The 20,032-nt window shown below is 38.6% G+C and overlaps 2 protein-coding genes across 3 annotated transcripts in view; one reads left to right on the top strand and one right to left on the bottom strand.

The window, feature by feature from the left end:
• Positions 1-1,351: 1,351 nt before the first annotated feature.
• On the top strand, positions 1,352-4,854 carry LOC124405494 (flightin). Of its 2 annotated transcripts, XM_046880434.1 has the most exons (4): positions 1,358-1,482; positions 3,150-3,249; positions 4,094-4,319; positions 4,444-4,854. In XM_046880434.1, the coding sequence occupies exons 2-4, from the start codon at positions 3,165-3,167 to the stop codon at positions 4,688-4,690; spliced, it is 558 nt and encodes a 185-aa protein (XP_046736390.1). In that variant the 5' UTR covers positions 1,358-1,482; positions 3,150-3,164; the 3' UTR covers positions 4,691-4,854. The 2 variants fall into 2 exon arrangements, with proteins under 2 accessions (XP_046736391.1, XP_046736390.1); XM_046880435.1 differs by lacking the exon at positions 3,150-3,249 and having other exon boundaries at positions 1,352-1,488.
• Positions 4,855-10,801: 5,947 nt separating this feature from the next.
• Positions 10,802-20,032, bottom strand: part of LOC124405775 (neurocalcin homolog) — a 100,756-nt gene continuing 91,525 nt past the window's right edge. Inside the window, exons 2-5 of the mRNA XM_046880951.1 lie at positions 14,378-14,604; positions 14,157-14,275; positions 12,661-12,849; positions 10,802-12,192 (exon numbers count right to left, since the gene is read on the bottom strand). Coding sequence (XP_046736907.1) covers positions 11,998-12,192; positions 12,661-12,849; positions 14,157-14,275; positions 14,378-14,447 — 573 coding nt within the window. The 5' untranslated portion in view covers positions 14,448-14,604 and the 3' untranslated portion in view covers positions 10,802-11,997. The remainder of the gene's footprint in view (positions 12,193-12,660; positions 12,850-14,156; positions 14,276-14,377; positions 14,605-20,032) is intronic.

The raw sequence follows: 20,032 nt of genomic DNA, 5'->3' as shown, positions 1-20,032 counted from the left end.
ATCTGCTACAAAACATCTATATATAATGCAGATATGCAGAAGCAGCGTTGCCAGCAGTTTCATCGGCGTTCGCAGGATGTTGAGACACGTTGGAAGGAGAATAGCTAGGCGAGTAGCGAGTGGGGGTGAAAAGTCTCCGTGGCCCTCCGGAGGACTCAAGATATCCTCGTTATATTCTTGTTAGAGATACGAAGGAGGCCTTGGCTTCGTATGAGGGAAGCTTTTCAAAAGTTTCAAAATTAACTCGCACAGCGTTACAGACAGACTGGATTCATCCAAGCTCTCAAGCACGCATAAATCATCCACACGCGCACGCAGCACGGGGAAATGAGAAGCCCTTCTTCCACTCTCTTGTTCAACCAAAATCCCAACCCCGAAACGTGAGCCCAGAGCGCTAAGCCCTTGGCCCAGGTATATCGCATGGGATGTAATTGAGCGGATATACGCTTGGTTTTTCTACCGTAACACGTACCTGGCTAAGTGCTGTGGCTTAATGCGTTCTACACTGGAACAAGCTGCACGAGATAAATTTCTGCGTACATAAGTAGAATGTACTATATACTTTTGCGTACATGTAATATATGTGTATATGTAGGGTGCCAATCGTTGGTATCCACCACCTCGTATTCTTTTTTCCTCTCGATGGGATTGTAATAAATTTCATTACCTAATGGTTCTCGTCGTCTTGAGTTAATATTTGCAATCGTTATTTCGCTTCCGGCTGTTGGAAATGCATCCGTCGCTTGGTGGATCGGAAAATGAAGAAGAAGATGATAGTAAAAGAAAACAGAGTTTGTCAATTTTCTCAAGGTTGAGTCGCAATAGTAAAAACGGCACATGTATCCGCGCTTTCTTTGTCGTGTAATGGGAGGAACCATTAATTCTCGTCATGCAAATATAGATCCCACGGTCACGGACCAGTCTGCAAATTGACGTACAAGAGTGCGTGGCTCACGTTTCCTCGAAGAAATTGACGGCTAACCATTTTCTCCTTCAATTCTCGTTCCAGTCGATTGTAACATAATAAAAATGTGGAGCCGCCAATGCCCAGATGGATAAAAGAATCAGCTGCGTTTGAGATTTAAGCTGAAATGGCCAGCGTGCTGTCAGATTAGCCGAGTTTGGAGGCCTTCGATTCGTTAATTAATACACGTACCGTATGTATATGGGAATGCGCACATGTGCAGAAGGCAGCTCTGCCAACTGTGGCAGCAATGATTACAGCAAGTTGTGCGTGCCACTCTTCCCCCCCGCGAATTACTCACGAGGCACTCACCCGAGGTTTTCGGAGCGATTTTTGCGGAGGGGATAACTGGGAGAATGGAAGGGAGAAATCGAAACGGTATAAGCTAAAATAAAAGCGTAAGAGAGGAAGAACAACGGGGTAGTGGCATAAGACAAGTGGCCGACGAGTGGCCGAAGCGAAAGGGTGTTTCTAACGAGTCTGTCTGCACAGGTGTTTCACACGGTCGGGAAGAGACACAACAGGTAAACGAATATTTGCGGTGGTGATCGGTCAGTGAATATTTAATTTCTACCTCTTTCGAGGATGGACTAGACGAAATTACGGCAGTGAGGATGCTTTACGAGCTTGCGCAAGCCTTTCATTCGGATTTCGGAGCAACACTCGCGCCAGAAATGTGGAAGAACGAAGCTATTGGGTCTACCACGGCTAAGGAATACGTCTTTCGTTCAATTGTTTGTTTCTACGAGAATTAATGCTTGAAATATTAAAGATACTTTCTCACAAACATCAACCAAGCCGTGAATCGTCAAGATGGATGATAGGCGATGAAATTGGCAATTTGCACGAAGCTTGCTTTATTCCTCAGTCATTCGATTCTTTGACAGCTTCCCGTTTTATTCAAAGTGTACGTTCGCTGAACAACCAAGAAGGGTTTAATACAGCATTCGGATATTTTTGGCTCGTCAAAAATGACCGATCGTTTATTACGCTGCGGGTTCGCGCGCGTGAAAATCCGATTTACATGAGTTTTTTTCTGTAATCTGTTTCATGCCGATTACACGGAAATTGAAGTAAAAACCCTGGAATATTGAATGCAAAGGCTTAAACACAGTTTTCATTCACTGCAATAATTTCATTTTTTAAACTAATGACGGTGATAACTGGTCTAATTAGACGTTTTTTAGTTTCATTTGGATGCGATGGAATTTAGTGATCAAACGACTGGTTCTTGAATAATCACTCATTTCACGAATTTGATTATTCTTTTCTCCCGGTGTAGCGACTCAGCTCAATTCGTCTATAGCTGTCACGTAATAGGCGGTACAGAAGCTAAATATATATATGTAATACAGTTGATAAAGCTTTACTTAGATGTGGGAGTGACAACTTTTCTTGAAGCACAGGAAACTCTGATACAATAGTGATGTTTGATACACAATGCAATTCCCACGCTTATCCACGTTAGGTTGGAAAAAAGTATGTTTTACGTCGTTGAAAATCAAAAAAACTTCACTTTTCAAGGTCTCCACTCAACTTCCCAGAGCATTTTCGTGTTGTCTATCAACGACGTGATCTATTTTCAACTTCGCTTTGTTACTCGTCATTTGGACGGAACTGTCCGAGTATTATGTCAGATTTCCGAGGCCTTAAAATTAGCAGAACCTCACCCTTGATCTCGACAAATGAGATCGATGTTACTGCTCCCACAATTTTGCAACAGATTTGAATATTTTTCATAATATGTCTAGTTTGAAATGAGACTCGCGATGATACGGGACACGCATATTGTACGATCCATCGAAACGTATATTCTTTCGATCGAAATGAGTTACAGGATTGAACAGAAAAGCTTGTGTACGAGCATTGCGAAGCGGACGACTATTATGGGTGGTTTTTTCTGTTCTCTTTTTTATATTGAGTAATAGTCGTTCGCTAGAAACCTTCGTCGATGTGGGTTGTCGTCAAGAACCTGTATATAAATTATTTCATTTAATCCGCGTCTAGTTACTTTACCTTAACAATTGAACCTCGTAAATTCGATTGGTGGACGTCGACAAAAATTTTGCCATCGAAAAATTCGCAACCGGTACAAAAATTTCCGAAGGTGCAAGTCAATCTATTCCTTTAGGCGGACTTCGTATACCTACCCGTAGGACAGTGTTACAAAGTGAAATTTTGATTTACAGAATACACAAACATGGACACGTCCGATACACAATACATTTACAGTTGTGACGTAAAAACATCAAGCGTAGAATATCCGCGGGATGATACACACTCAGGTCAGTAATTATTGCAGACTGCAGAAGGTTTGAGGATAAGTCAGACCGAAATCTCCTACGTTGAGAACTTGTGTAATTCTCTGGGCTTCGCATTACCGGCTATTTCTAACACCACGCTTTCAGCTACTTTATTTATAACAAGCGTTTCTTTTCAAACCCAATCGGTCATCATGTAACACCATTGTGTGTGCAGCTACACACTGGCTGCTGCACTGAACTAGAATTGATCGATCCTTTGCGACTGAGATTGTTGAATTCTCTATTACCTCAATTTCCTCGAAGAGACGATCCTCGTTCACGATGGATCGGTGATACACCTCTTGTCAAATACCCCCGGAGGTTGCTTCGATTGTATGTACTTCCACGGACAGACTATCGCTCACTGTTGAACTGTGTACGCTGCAAACTCTATTTACTACTCTATAACAATACGCTTTGCCCCGATGCTTGAAGGACACAAATCGCATTGAAATGCTTCGCAAATGCTCGAGAAGGGATCTTTCTTCGATCGGAACTGATTCCAATAACCATAAATTAAAAAAAAAATACAAATACGCCTCATACGACGGTTTTATTAAAGGATCTTAAAGGTGCTGAATTTCAAACCAAGCACAAAAACTGTGATGGAGGCTAAACCAAGTCATAAAATGACGCAAAATTCAAAAATTGAAAAATCACGTTCAGTTTCAAGTTCCATCTCTTTTGTTAAACTAACGTTTATCAGCTCGACGTACGAGGGAGTTTCGTAATGCGTACGGAGATTCTCGAAGCACGATCCCTCCCGACACTCTTCCGGGTTACCGCGAACTGATAATGAACTGACAGCCGAGTGAATGAATTTCAGAGTCGACCAAAATGTGGAACGACGAGCCGGCAGCGTGGGACACTCCGGATACCGAGACACCCGCGGCGGCTACGGAAGGCGGAGAGGGTGCACCCGCAGCGGATGGAGAGGCAGCAGCAGAAGCCCCCTTCGCCTGGAGGGAACTCCCCAAGTGTGACCCGCCCAAATACACCCTCCACTGGGTGCGACCCCTATTCCTCAACTACGACTACCTCTACGATTACAGGTGAGTCGGCTTGCCGAGACCTGGCGAAAGTTGTCGAGATTGGCATTGCTTGAATTGTTTCGATAGAGAAGGCGAATGACGTGGGTGAGGAGAATATCTGTGAAAATGGAATTTCTTGTTGAAGGAAAAACTACTACGACGACGTGATCGACTACATGGACAGGAGGCAGAGGGGGATATGGCGCGAGACCCCGAGGGCCCAGGAATGGTCTGAACGGGTGCTGAGATCCTACGTCGGAAAGATTGCGCTGAGAAGTGGGAAACGGGCGGCGGATATGCGAATCATGAACCTGTTGAGGCCCGACAACAGGGGATACTACAGTTACCACACTCGCGCCTATTACAGTATGAAGTACCAGGCGATCCAGTGAATGAATTTTTTGACAACCGTTGTAACCGTATAAAGTACATCCCTCCCCCTCGCCTTTGTTAGCGCCAACTTACAGCCGAGTATTAAGCTCTGTCCGCATTAGGATACAATTCACTACACGGGGGATTATCGTTATACGTCGGATGTTGCATTAATTGAAAATTGCAAAACGATACACTTGAAGGAATTTCATACTTGTTATATATATATTTATTTATTTATTTATGTGTTTATTTACCCGATGGGAAAATATTCACGTGAGTAACGTGAATTGTCAAGACTCGGATAATTTCGATACTGTACTCAAAGAATTTATTACGAATCTATATGTGATCGAAATTTTTCAAAGCCCAACCGATTATCAACTCGAATTCACTATTTATCAACGGGTAATGTGTATTATTCTTGCACGCAATTATTGCTAAATATACATGTATAAATGAGTAAATTGAAGACAGAAACAATTTGTTGCAATTGTAAATATTTACATCCTTTTCCCAGTTCCGTATACAGTCCGAAATGAATATTATAGACTTACAAGTTTACTTCCAGGGTATAGCAACTAATATTACTAATAATTACAGTGCACTGTGTTCAATTTCAAAACACACAAACAAAATGAAGAATAATAGTATGGATCATAGCTTGAGAGGAGAAAACAGGGAGAGAATCTATCCTATTTCGTATCTATAAATAACTCGACACAATTTGAACGGGTATAATAATGTCAACACTTTAATTGTATACTCATGAATTTGATACAGAAATGATTTGTTTCTCTCATTTTCTTTTTTTTTTCGGTTTGTTTTAAATTAGTTTAGTTTTATTTTTTACTTCTCTTTTTAATTTGTAATAATAATAATTGATCGGTAATAATTATCAATATAACTATATAATATTACTAAATATATCTTCAATATTTATATATGTGCATGTCGCAAAGCAAAGCAAACTTTCAACATTTCGTAATCGTCGTCATATACAAATATACCATTGCCCGAGGATGCATCTCCAATTTTCTTCCATAACTGTATTATGAAATTACAATGTGTAATACGAGTATAATTATACAAGGGAAAAAATGGCGGTTTGTATTTCGATTCTGTTGACAACATTCTGTTGTATTTTGTTACACATATTTTCCACTATTTTTTTTTTCCGAAGATCGAAACTCAAGCCGCTGCGGTGTACCGTGTGGTCAAAGTACAACAATTAAAATAACAATATATTTTTTGTGGAATTACAATTCATCGCGTAGGTAGATGATGCGTTTTAAATTCAAAAAATTCTACGTTATCACCGTTTGTTTTCGTTATTGTATTAATATTTGTTTATCTTGAATATTTATTCGCTGCAAAAATTTGCAAAACGATTACAACGACATGTTAAAAATTACTAGCCGCTCTGCACATGCGTCAGGCCGTGAAACAATACACGCCGCGTATCAGGTCATATACTGTTCGGAACACACGGTACATACTTGATTTATTTACTTATTCTTAGCACCAATAAATTATACATCTGTATCATGCTTACGGGGCTGGTATGCTACGTCTTCTGACAAACATACTGTACAGCGATTCAACGACGAAGTGCTACATTTGAAAGTTAAGGAGCACTGCAGACAGTGACAAAAGGGTAAACGGTCACCAAGTATTTCGTCATTTTTCGTGCCATGTCCGTCTGACTACTTAGAACAGGGATTTTTATAGGAACGATGATCGATAGAATTCGTGAGATGGTATTAAACGGGATTAATTGATCAAACCGAGTGCGTTAATCAAAGTTTCGCAGGTATACGCTTCTGTGGTGAAAATAGTGTGACAGTCATTTCGACCGAGGATGTTTATCGGTTAAGAGTAAAAAACGGCGCAACCCTGCAGGCCTGTGAAGTGTCGTAGGTGTTTAATGATGATAATAGATACAAGCAAACATTTTTTATTACCATTATATCGATAATTTCGCGCTCTCGTATCGTTCAATCATTGTATCAGTAGAAGTTATGAAATCAAATAGTTTTATAGACTGTTATTCGCGCTTGTTTCCGATTCTTTTAAATTCATATGTTTAAACGAATGATTAAAAAATACTCCTAACCAATCGTAAGCCGTAGATAACAAGTAGCGATAGCTGGTATGGATACCTATTCATTCAGATTTTTTTGTTTTTTTTTCTTAGATGGGGAATGTATTGAAATATATTTTGAAATGTAAATAATATTAAATAAAATGTCTATAACTATAAGTAACTGGTAATAATTTCTTAACAACTTGTTTTCGATAAGTATCGTGGCCAGTATCACGCGTGCCCCGCGAAACGTGCCATGATTGTACGGTACGTATGTTACACTATTCTTACCGGGCAACATTGCAATAGACAATATATTTTAATACGCGCACTTTGATCCGCATGCTATTTATGGTTGAATTTCACCCTAAAGCAAGCACGTGATGGTGTGTTTTCACGTATCACTGCCAGGCCCGTTTCGGTATACCTACAAGTAATTATTATGCGTAGAGTGAAACTATTTACAGATCTTTAAAATCTCTTTTAAACGGAAACGTGTTATGTTTCCCTACCAGTAAAGGTATTGTTGCATTCTACGAAACTCCTACAGGTTGTAAATTGACTCGTAGCACAAATTTTGTAACACTTTGGCAAAATATTTTTGAAATTTATCTCGGTTAAACACGTAATTATTCAATGTAAGTATACACTGATATGAATTGAAAAACTTGCTATGACGGTTGCTCGACGCACGATTCAAGTTTGGAAATTTGGTTGACGGTAACTTTACGCATGCACATGCGTGTCGTCGACGCTATCTCTCCACCCCGAGTCATTATTCATTAAATTGCGGCTGCCTTCTGTACTTGTAGGCATTCTAAATAATTAAGTGATGCAGGCCTTCTTCCAGGCAATGAAAACCAGAAAGCCTGCTTCAATTGTCAGAAATAATAACTAATAATCGTAAAGTACAATATTGATAAATCATGGTAGGAAGAAAAGAATTGTAAATCCTTTTAACACCGCGCAAAGGAATGAGATGCGAAAATTTTATGTAAATCTTCCTCTTACAGTCTGCCATGCCCCTCAGAGAAAATGAACCTTGCGCGGCAGGGGCAGCACACCGCAAGCTCACAGCTAAGCTAAATTAGTTCTTTGATATTTGCATAATATTACCCACACCCGCCTATATAAACGCCGCGACAGAATTAATTAATTAATTAATTAATTAATATTGTTCAACTTTGAACCAAAGCGAAGATTACACGGTGATGTATTGCGCGCGCCCAGTTTATACTTCCAAAAATAACGAGGCAAGTGCTCGCGCATTTTCTAACGCCATGCATGTATTGAATATATCTATTGTATATTTGTATACGATATTGTACGCAGGGATGAAAATGTTTCACGACCGTTTCGTTACTTGTCCTCCTTAAGGAATAATATTCATTGATTTATATACATTAAAATTCAGTGTATAAATGTCTCTTTTCCGTTCTATATATATATACTATATAGGTATATGTATATACATATAGAACGCATTTAGGCGGGAGGAATTTATTTGTTATTTATTTTTTTTTTCTTCTAATTATTCAATAGAAGTAATGTAAGAAGACGAAGAAGATATACAGTAGTTATAGAAGTAGAGGAATATTATTTTAATATTTATGAATCGTATTCACCCGAGAGGAGGCATAAAATAATAATTCCAACGAGACAGCGTAGCGCAGACCTGACTCGCGTGGCATGCATATTTATTATATCATAGTATGACACTATTTATTCATTATATACTCCTTTGTTAAGGTTTTATGGTGAACCCGTTTCATTATCTGTTCGGTTATAGGATGGATTTACAAATAAGGGTAAGTGACTCGTTATCAAGACTGAGGTGAATTTTTAGGGGTAAATCTCTCATCAAATTCGCGAAAAAGTGTTGATATTAGAGAAAGAAAGTATGCATACGCGAGTCGCCGATGTTACAATGTTCATCAATCATTGCGGTAACCACCTACGTGTAAATCCATTATCTATAAACATCTTAGCGAGATATAGGTAAGTATTATACAAAAAGGCAAGAACAATTTTATACGTGAGTACGAATGACGACTTGTCGACATACGTATCTTCCGGTATCTGTTGTACTTCCGACTGAGTTTTACATAAATGTATTTTACATGTTTTATTGCTTTTTCAATTTCATTTTTGAATCCTGATCATTCGTAACGCATTATACCTTTACACTGTGCAGCCGAATAAAATATTGAGTGTATATAACAGAATGTTGAGTTATTATTGTTGTTATATATTGGAAATATAGTTATACGTTCATTTGTATTAAGTTTTCGAAATTTATTAAATTTTTTAGACGCATCCGTCATTATTAAAGAGACCAATTTTAGTTAGAGGAAAAAACAATCACATTTTATGCTATTAGGTAAATGTATGTAAACATACATACATAAATTGTATTATTATAGTAATTTAAGTATTAATTGCTTCATACAAATTCAATTGTTTTTTTTTCTCTCCATTTTTTTCTTTCAATTTTTTTTTTTTCAGAATGTTATTGGTAATTTAATAATTTATTATATATATTTAACATCACGAAATATTTTCAAGTTAGAGTTGTGATTAAATTTTGAATAATATGCATAGATTATGTTATAAATATTAATCAATGAGCAGGATATGAATATAATAGATGTCTAGTTAAGATGTAGGTACCGTAGAGGAAAATTGGTGTAGTACATATAGTGTGTGTACAATAATGAGTTGCTGTCGCATCAAGATGGTAGCCCCGAAATTTGACGCAGTAATCATGAACGCGTTATCGTGTCCCCTGGCCGTTGATCGTAAAATCAGTTTCATCCGGCACAGCGCTGTGACTTACATTTCATAGAATAATTCATATGGGTTCAATTATTATCATTATCGTATTAATATTGTATATCTGTTACTATTTTATAACGAGAAATTGTTAAGGAACGATGAAGTATGATAAAAGAAAATAAAAAACGACGCAGGATGTGTTATTTTTAGCTAAAATCCTATGTGTGTATTTTTTGTAAAGTAGAAATAAAAAATAATATTAATAATAATAATAATAATAATAACATTAGCCTGTCTATCGCCATACAATAGTAATAATTATAATATGACAACGACATTGGAACTAATAATAATAATAGTAATAATGATGTATTACTAACTTTTCACATTAATTTGTTGGCAACGTATTTTCAAAAATTATTATTTTTTTTTTACAGTAATATATGATAATCAGCGCTACGTAAATGACAACGGCTTAGTTTAATTTAATTTATAATTTAATTTAAATTAATTTAATTTATGTTACTTCTATACGTTACTTTACTTTTGTATATATTTATATATATGTATATATATATATATATAAATACACATATGTATATACATATATAAATTTATACTTTGTATCACACACCACTCCAGAACAAACAGAACTAAAAGACAAATAAGTGCAGAGCAAAAACGGAAAAATATACTCGCGGACGTGGTAACCTGCATAGAATTGACTTTTCCGCGATTCTATACTATTCAATTTTACTTCAATGTGTATACATGAGCTTTCACTTGGAATAGCAAACTTTTTTTGCAAGGTTCTTTTGATTGGTCAATGTTTCACGTTTTATTTCTATATTTTTGATGCAATACGTTGATATATGCATATTCAATATAGATACACCTATGTAAAATATCCCCACTGCAGGATCTACGAATCGTATAAGTGTATTTATATGTATAGCACGGTTTACCACGAGTAAAAAATTTTCTTTTTTAATCCTGCAAAGTAGACTAAACAGTGACAGCCTTAATTGTATGTATTTGTCTGCCTTTAAAAGTTTGATTCAAGAACGAAAAAAATGAACATTCATTTTCTTAGCTTTTCAGTTCATTTTTTTCTCTGTGCGTCGAAATGATGAGAAAAGAAAAAAGACAAAAGAAAAAAAAAAAAAGAAAAAACTTGCACTCTTTTCACTTTCCGCGCGTTTTCTTCAAATGAGCGTAATCTTGGCGGCGTATAAAAATGCTGCCACTGAAGTGCATCTCTGTATGTAGGTATAAAGGGATAAGAAGACCGGAACGGAAGGGAAAACAGCAAAATGAAAAAGAAGAGCTACACCTTCAGCTGGTATTCTTCCCGACGTGTTGCTAGTCTTTTTAACATCTCCGTCTCACTTTTTTTTACCTCCCCTAAAGCATTTACAAATTCAAGGAGCAAACGAGCTCGACTTCGACACGACTGCCCCCTGATTTGTTTGTCAAAATTCTTTCTATATATATATATTGTACGTATAAATTTATTCGATCACTGCAAAGGTATAATATTTGCCGCGCGATGCTCCTGCGAAACATTGGCTAGATTTACATTATACAATAACAATTATATACTCTATATGTTAAGTAGCCGAAGAATCCCAAAAGCGTCGCGGGTCCTTTTAGATACTTGGACGATCAACGTCCCGCGCATCCCGTTTTCCGGGAGGCTGGTTTCAGGCGGCGGGCAGCGCGGGACGTTGGCCAGAATAATAATCTACCGGGGAAGATTCGGCATCTCGTTATCTCTGCCCGGACTTGAAGGTCCGTCGAACCGTGTGGCCGACCGACGTTTCGCATCCCATTTGTATAATTTTATTCCATCTTCTCGTTTCCTTGGCTTATCGTTATTATTTTTCTTCGTCCTGCTATCCCTCCATTTGAATTCATTTCATTTCTTATTCTTTATTCAGAGCGAGACAGAGCGACTGGACTAGTTCAACCATCTAGCTAGCGGTCAGTGCAAGCGCCGTGGGCCCAGGAGTCCCCCCGGACGACCGGGTCCGGCCCAAGACTGGCGCCGCGTTTTTTCCCAACAAGTTGAAATTCAATCGTATTCTACGCGCTCTGTGTTCGTCTTTGTATGAGTGTGAGTGTGAGTGTGAGTGTGTCTGTGTGTATTTGGGTAAGTATAGACTACAGAGGAGAAGACGTTTAGGCAGCATTTCGATAATCGTGGGGGTAGGTATGTACATACATTTTACAGGTACGTACATTCGACTATGCTTCGTCGATTGAACGCCTTTCGTATAAACGGAAGTGGTGCGATTTTTTCGTCATCATGTTGTATGCAAGTAAGCAGGGTTATAGAACTGCAGGAGTAAAGGGAGGCGAGAAGGAATGCCGGAAGCGGAGGAGGTAGAAAGTCAGCTCGAACTTGTCGGGGTCGCCGGATCTGCTTGGGCCGGGCGCCGCAGCATGGTCTCGGGTCCCGAGGCCTCACTGGGCCTGCGGATCGCACTGCAACAGCCGTACTATGGACGGGTCGCTCTTCGCGCCCTCTATAAATTCCTCTAATGAGAGTTTCCCGTCTTTGTTCTTATCCATCTGCCGGAATATCTTGTCGGTTCTCTTCTCGGGCGTCGATTCATCCTCCGGCATCTTCATCACAGTGCCGACCATCTTGTAGATCGCCTGCAAAAACCCAAGCCGAGCGTTACGCGTGCGCTCACCTTTTAAATTGTACTGTTGGCCCCGGTGATTCTGAGACGACTAATTCCTTCGACGAGTCGGTTAGGTTGGCAATGCAGAATCAGCCCGCAGCGCCGCCACCGGCCAGCCACGAAACAAGTTCAATCTTCCGAAACGTGAAACAACCCGTGACCGTCGAACTTCGTATTTTTGGTTTGGATTCGACGGTTTGGGGTGATGATATGTTTACAAAGATGGATCTGGTTTCGCGGAATTTTTGTATTGTTGGGTCTGATTCGAAGGATTGAACTTTTTTCGCAGCTTACCGATGGTGGCGCTGCGGACTGATTCTGTATTGCCAACGTAACGGACTCGCCTAAAAAATTATCCGTCTCAGAATCACTGCGGCCAAGTGTACCTTGTACGATTCAGAATCTTGCCTCATCTTTGTTCTTCACCACTTGTACTCACCGTCACTATTTCGAGCATTTCCTGCCGCGAGATGTATCCGTTTCCGTCAAGGTCGTACATGCTGAAGGCCCACTTCAGTTTCTGTTCCAGCTTGCCCCGGGACGTTACGCTGAGGGCGCAGAGGAACTCCCGGAAGTCGATGGTCCCGTCGCCGTTTGCGTCAAACGTCCTAAATACGTGCTCTGCAAACTAATCACACCGTAAAAAGGTTACGGATTTGTGGTACCTCGGATTTCATCAAACCAACCACCCACACCATAGAAAAACATGATCAAAGCTGTGCTACGCGAGCATTCCTCCTCTCGGTAGAGATTTGCAGATGCCTCGTGCTGCACAAACGCCAGGTTCACGAGACGGTGTGGATATACCGGATCATTCTTTTACCTGCACTCATTTTTTCACCCAACGGTTCAGAGAAGAATAAGTTGGGTACATTTTATTCATCATGAGAGTCACCGTCAACCTGGCTCTGCCAGACTTTTATATTATTTTGTGAATCTAGGGACACGTGAGTGGTGCAGAATGTGCAGAAGAATATTTGTGGGATTACGTAGAAGCTTGCAAAGCTGCTTCGAGGGTCATGCAGTCGCTGGAATTCATATTTGCGTATTCTGGGAGCGTAAAATTGTTTTACAGAAGAGTCTTGACTCATCTCAAAAGTGACTCAACGCACGAAGAAACAGATTTGGGTTTTACAGTTGAATCAGGGACTGTTTTTTTATTAGTGGAGTTATTCAGGGACATGGTGACCAAGTAAAAACTAGAATTTTGTTGTGGCATTCAATTTTGTCTCTGTTTAAAAATACGAATTGAAAGTGATTTGCATTGAAAAATTTCAAGGTTTCTTGACATTCCCAAAGATTTTAATAGTACTATCGAATTGTGTTTGAAGATTGTCAAAAACTTGGGTAAATTTATTTTTGCCATGATTGTTTTGTGCTTTCCTGTCAAATTTTATCCAGTTTCAGCTTTAATGATAATCTCCAATCGGACCAATCGCACGTGCTTTAATTTTTTTTTTAAGTGTAACAATTGACAAATTATAAAACTACCCGAATATAGTACCGTCAAATAATTTTTCTTTTTCCTCTTTTCTATTCGTGTAATCTCAAGAAGCAGACGTGTGTAAGTTAGAGGATTCATGCCTTGAACACAAAGCGAGAGGGAATCATGTGTGAAGCTTTTTTGGTGTGTCGAATATTATACATTTGTATAATTTATCAAATATTATTAAGTGAACTGATTCGCATGCTGGCTATTATACAAAAGTTACCTTTTTCCCCCGGAGTGAGTTAACAGGAGAGTAATTAAAATAGACGTGAGTGGACGTGTGTCGGATAACAATAAGAATTGCGTGTGTAAGTACGGATTAATTATTATATCTTATTGTTAGTAATATTCGACCGGATCGCCTGGCGATCCATCACGATATACGACAAGCAAAATTCGTTTCCTTATTTTTACATATATTTTTCCGCGTGTTCGTGAAATCCTACCTTTGACGCGTCTCCGTAAGGAAAGAAATTGCCATAAATTTTTTTGAACTCCTCGACGCTAAGATGTCCGCTCGGACAGTCCTTCAAGAAGCCCTTGTACCATTCTTGAATCTCGGCATCTGGAGCAGCGAGAAAGACGAAATTGATCAGATATCAGAAAGAGACGATATCGGAAATAAGACAAGGGCCGATATCGCAGAACAAACGAAATTTTACGTTACCCGAGAATTCGGTGTTCTGTTTAAGGTCTTCCAGCACTTCAGGCTTCAATTTGCTGTTTTGTTTCCCCATCGTCGATGCCCTCAAAGCCCGCCGAATGCCGCGGGTTCTCCGACTGCGTTTCTCCTAATACTTACAATCTAATCTAACTATCCTACGTGGGAAGTAGTTTTTTCTCCTCTGCTTAGCAGCGGCGCGGCGTCTGGCCAACCCGCACCTGACGTCAGGTCTGTAAAGAGAATAGAAATTAGAAAACTCGGCTTATTCGTGACAAATTGACATTGATCGAGGAAAAGGGAAAGCTGACGGTATGATTTAAAAGAAGGCACCGCGTACAGATCAGAGTGGAACGTGGAACGGAACAGAGAACCAACGTCGCATGTTTGACGTTGGTGAAACGTCGAGGTTCGTCAAAGCATAGCAGAGACATTTTCCCCGCAGCGATTCCGATTTTACGGGGACGTCCGTCACCACCCGTATTCATTTAAACCCGTGTTTGTTACCGGGGCTGCGGAGCAACGGGGCGTTAATTTAATCTCGTTAGGGAAGGCCTGAAGGCCCCGCGTCGCGTACACGATACGAATTGACGTGAAATAAAACGGACAGGCAACCCCTCTGCCTTCGCCCTTCGAGCCAATCGTCGGGGGTGCTTGGCGCAATTTTCAATACGCGCCGATTCGTACGCAACTATACCGGGAGTTTTCGGTGAAAGTGCCGACTCCCGATACACATCCATCCTCTCTTTCTCTCTTTCTCTCTCTCTTTCAATTGCTGATTTTCACACAAGCCAATCACGCTGCATACCATTCGTACATTTTCAAATTCCACCCAAATTACCTGAAACAGAAAGAAAATTTTCGTTAGGGATTAACAGCAAGTAAGTTCAGAGCATAGTATAATTTATTGTAGTTTAATAATAATAATAATAATAATAATGACCTACATAAAAATGACGAGGTTCTTCCGAGACAGCTGCATGTGTCAAAGGTGTATAATATAGAATTAAATTATAATAAGTACACCATACATACATATATTCATATATGTATAATATCTATTATATAAATATACTTGTTCATATATCAATATAATTTATACATATATTTGTATACTTTAAGCATCGTACGTACGCATTTACCCATGTGTCAGTGTACACGCCGCATATAAACTGATTTACATATAATCCTGTGAAATTACATCCGTTTCGATGCAAGGTTTGTTACATATACTGCTTTGCGCAATATTTGCACAATCATTTTTAACATTTGCAAATAAATTATTGCAGCATTAAATTGATTTCTCTTAATATTGTTCCGTTTTTGGAAGATAGCGGTAAATTTCTGTTACCTTTTAAACAGTTTTCACACCCCTGCACGAGCTAACGGGACTGACTCATTTCACCCCCCACCCAACGAATATCCGAATACGGTCCTGCACCGCAACGAGGAATTTTCATGGCTCTGCGAGAGGTAGAGCCGGGCATGCATTTGGATATTAATTGAAAACTATCCATTGCACCGGGAGGCCTATCGACCGACTCGTTAACGGGGGTGGGTGCCCCATTCGTTGCGACCCGTCGACGATCAGTTTGGATTGTTAGTGCCGAGAATTATTCGCTAGGTGCTGGCAAATGTGTACGCGCGCGGTTTCTACGCTAGAAGCAATTCGTCTGCATGGCTAGAGCAAATGGAAACTGTTATACGGTTCTTGTTCTTGTTCTTGTTCTTGTTGTTGTTGTTCTAGTTATAACTCGAAAGTTGGGATCCTCTGTGCCGCGTAGGTTGAGGTCGTCGTGGAGCTGTAAAGTAAAGGACTGATTCGCGAATCTCCGAGGAATAAATCCATGTCCCTGCCCGGCTTTACCTCCATCTGTTTTCACGTTTCAGAGTTCATAGAAATAATCTAATTTTCCGCAGAACTTCAACGATCATTGTTACTCAAAGCTATGGAAATAATCATCCGCATAAATAATGGTAAGTTTTTGATTGCAATATCCATGTACACCATATTCTTTTAAAGTTTACGCGAAGTAATAAAATTCGAATAATTTTAGGAAAATTGCGAGAACCTCGATACTTGCAGCGAAGTTGTTGGTAAATGTTATTCCTCGTCGCAAATTTTATAATTGAAAACAGGAAGCTACGGGGGGAATTCGAACAAACAAAACGAGGGCGTTGCCCTAATCCGAGGTAACAATATACAGCTGTTTGTTCAAGTAAAATGGGGGAACTCGAATGGTCAAAGGCTGCGGATTGTTAGGGTAGTTATAGAATGAGCCGACGCGTCTACGAGTTTTGAGAATTAATTGCTTATATAATCAGCGTCACAATTCCACTAACAAGTATAACTTTCGAGATTAAACATCATAGCGTCACTTGGCTAAACGACGTCACGAAGGTTTTGAAAGACCCGACGTTTATCACGTACAATAATACAATAACGTGCTATATAGTTCGTCGGAAGTGTAAATGGGATTGATAATCATTCTTGTATGCACTTGGAATTTCATCTCTCGGTGTAACGCAACGCGTATCATGTGATGATAATAAACTGTACGATTCAAGGTATAATATACGACGTAGATACGTGCCGGCAGACAATATAACGATATTACAGCGTGTCCAGAATCATTGTTCACATTATACACACGTACCTACGTACGTACGTTAGAATCAATTTGCACACCCATAATGCGTGTACGTATAAAAACTATGCCTATGCGATACCCACGGTGTCTAACATAGAATATTACTATCTATTACAACACAGACGTTTAATGTATTCCAATTCATCCTAAAAACGTTACAGAACTTATTTATAATGTATATATAATTATTTTCGCGTATTGCGTGTTATAATTATAATATAGGTATTGTATACATATACATATACAGGTATGTATGCGTGCACGCGTTAACCGACGCTGAATTAAAAAAAAGTCATTATTCAAGATTATTTTTCATGTTCAAACAATACTACTCAGTAAATTTATTTCAATAATAATAATAATGATAATAGTAATAGTAATAATAAGAACAACAACAACAACAACAACAACAACAACAACAACAACAACTTTTGCTTCGTAATCAGATCTCGAGTCGCATTGGCAACCACGGTGCAAATTATTATACATCAGTCAAATTACAATCCAGAATAGTGAAATAAAGTTTGAGTTAGGGATAATGATTAACGGGTTAAAGTTGAAAAATAGAAAATACATTTTTCGTAAACGAATTCTCGTGGTATAAATATCCCGATGTGCTCAAGGGCGAAGATATAATAATGTGAAAAAAATAATAATATAAAAAGAAAAAGGTTTCGTCAAAATATCATAATTTCGTGATTAATACTAATTTGCTAGCTTATGAAAAAGGTGAGACGAAATGATATCAGAAACTTTTCACCTTGGTGTAAAGTTCGTAAGACACGATTTAGCAACAGTTTTGTGTAAAAAAAAAAGAAATCGACAGCGAGTTTCTCTAGATCGTTTGTTATATCATAACTTCGCGGTTGGAGTCTGAAGAGGAGAAGTTTTGCAAAAATTTGCAACAATAAAGCTTTAGTAATTAGTGATTCGTTCGATAACCCCGCGAAGAGTTATTCGCCATCTATAAAGAGCCGAGAGTACGGTTACGGACGATACGGACTGACAGTCAGTCAGTCAGTCTGACTCAACGGTCGAGTCCGACTACTTGGCAAGCAGAGCTAGCGAGAGGCGAAAGGGAAACGCGATGCGTTAAGCTAAATAGGCGAAAGAGGGGCAGTTTTTACGCCTATACCTAGATTTGTGTTGTTTGCAATACGCGGTAAGCGCATTAGGTTTAGTTGGGTGCTAACAAAACGCTCCAGACGATGACGGAGGAGGAGGAAGACAGGAGAGAGAGAGATTAAAGCCGAATCGGTTATGCAAATATTCGGTTTATGAGATAGCGAAGAAGTTAGGGCAAATCCAGCAAAAGGGGAGTTTATGCGAAGTAGAAAAATATAAAATATAGCAAGATTGCACAATGAGTTACGGTGAATTGTAATCGTTGTACACAGATTTAATTTTTTCGATATTATATTATATTCTTTGTTTAATATTTTTCTTCTTTTTCTCTTTTCGTTTGTTCTTTTTTTTTTTTTTTTTTTTTTTTTTATTTATTTATTTATTTTTCTTTTGAGAATTGACATTACTTTTTTCCTCGTCGAGAGGATCGTCACCTTGAACAATAATTTGTTTTACCCTTTTTCGTCAAATCAACGAACGAATGAGCGAACTGACCAAACGAAATAAAGGCCTCGGTTATTTAGCACGTGCTTTTCGTTACACATAATTATGATACATATAGGTCTGGATGCAGTGTCATATAAAATATTAAATTTCGCGTAAGTTACATCGTATTCGTTGATTTCGTTGGTGTATTTCAATAAGTAAATTTCAGCTTGCACACATTTAATCGATTCGCATGCAGGGGGTTTGGCAATAATCGCTTAAATTATACGGTGATAAAATTATCAAGATAACGTATAATATGTACAACTTGTGACGAGGAGATTCAACAAAACTCCGCATTTCGTTTTTCACGGCCAGTTTCTTTTTATTCATTATATATCACCGCCTAATTACGCAGAAAGCAATTGGAAATATTTTTATTTCTGCATGTCACGTAAATCTTTCATGAACATTCTATACAGATTGTCGATGCTTGACTTTCCGCCGCAGCAGTGGATTATACAGTGAATATTACTCGATGCCGGCTAATATATGATGCATTTTGTACGTATTTAGAACAGTACGAGTTCGAGTGAAAAGCAAAGGGAAACAATCGACGAGAAGTTATCTCACGCTGTGAGGACAATTTTTTTTCCCTAGTGTTTTTGCTTTACACTAATGTAAAAGGTACGTATAAGCTGCGAACGACGAATTGGTGGACCAATCAAAAACGCAAGGGTAAATACTGGTGTTTCTGGTACAACAATAATTTATCGGTACATGTGTAAGTATATAATTTTAAGGTAATATATGAATTGCAGAATCAGCTCTGCCGCGTTAAAATTTACTCTACGTACAGTAATAGGTATATATAAGTAATTTACGTAACGTATATTACATACAATGTATATATATATATACATTAAGTTATATGCATATATATATATATATATATATATTGTATACAGAAGTACCTAAAAGCGTACACAGAAAGAAAGTTGCGATTACAAGTTACAAGATAATGTTATAATATATATAAGTATTGTAGAAATATATGGAAGGACGCGATGATGATATGTAGCTAATATACTAGATGTACGATTGATGAGATAGACGCCAGGTCCGTTTGCAGATTTATCCTCGTCAGACCCGTTGAGAAGAAGGGTCCAATTCCAGTGATTGCTTAAGTTAAAACTACGGCAGACTTACATCGTTCCGATTGAAAGAAATCAAAGATATCCATACGGTAAGTAAAATTATCGTTATTGATCGAATAAAATGTAAAATCTGCCTATTTTTCTGACCTCAGCGATCATCGCAACGGGAAATTTTTCTCAGCGAATATACGAGGTCAATGACGATTCATAACGATTGATGAGCGATGCCGTCGAGTCTCTCACGGTGGCAAAGTTTGATCAGACGTAGAGACTTTATATCGTATTCTTTTATAGTTTAGTTA

This window comes from Diprion similis, chromosome 4 (assembly GCF_021155765.1).
Source record: "Diprion similis isolate iyDipSimi1 chromosome 4, iyDipSimi1.1, whole genome shotgun sequence".
In the NCBI taxonomy this organism is placed as follows: Eukaryota; Metazoa; Arthropoda; class Insecta; order Hymenoptera; family Diprionidae; genus Diprion; species Diprion similis.
Note: the sequence above shows the minus strand (reverse complement) of the source record. Positions and strands in the feature narration are given on the sequence as shown.

What these genes read in the sequence shown, in the direction of transcription:
- LOC124405494 (XM_046880434.1), top strand. Translation starts at nt 3,165, where the DNA reads ATGGACACGTCCGATACACAATACATTTACAGTTGTGACGTAAAAACA. An exon ending in GCGGGATGATACACACTCAG is followed by an intron (nt 3,250 to 4,093) that starts GTCAGTAATTAT and finishes AATGAATTTCAG; the next exon opens with AGTCGACCAAAATGTGGAAC. An exon ending in GACTACCTCTACGATTACAG is followed by an intron (nt 4,320 to 4,443) that starts GTGAGTCGGCTT and finishes TTCTTGTTGAAG; the next exon opens with GAAAAACTACTACGACGACG.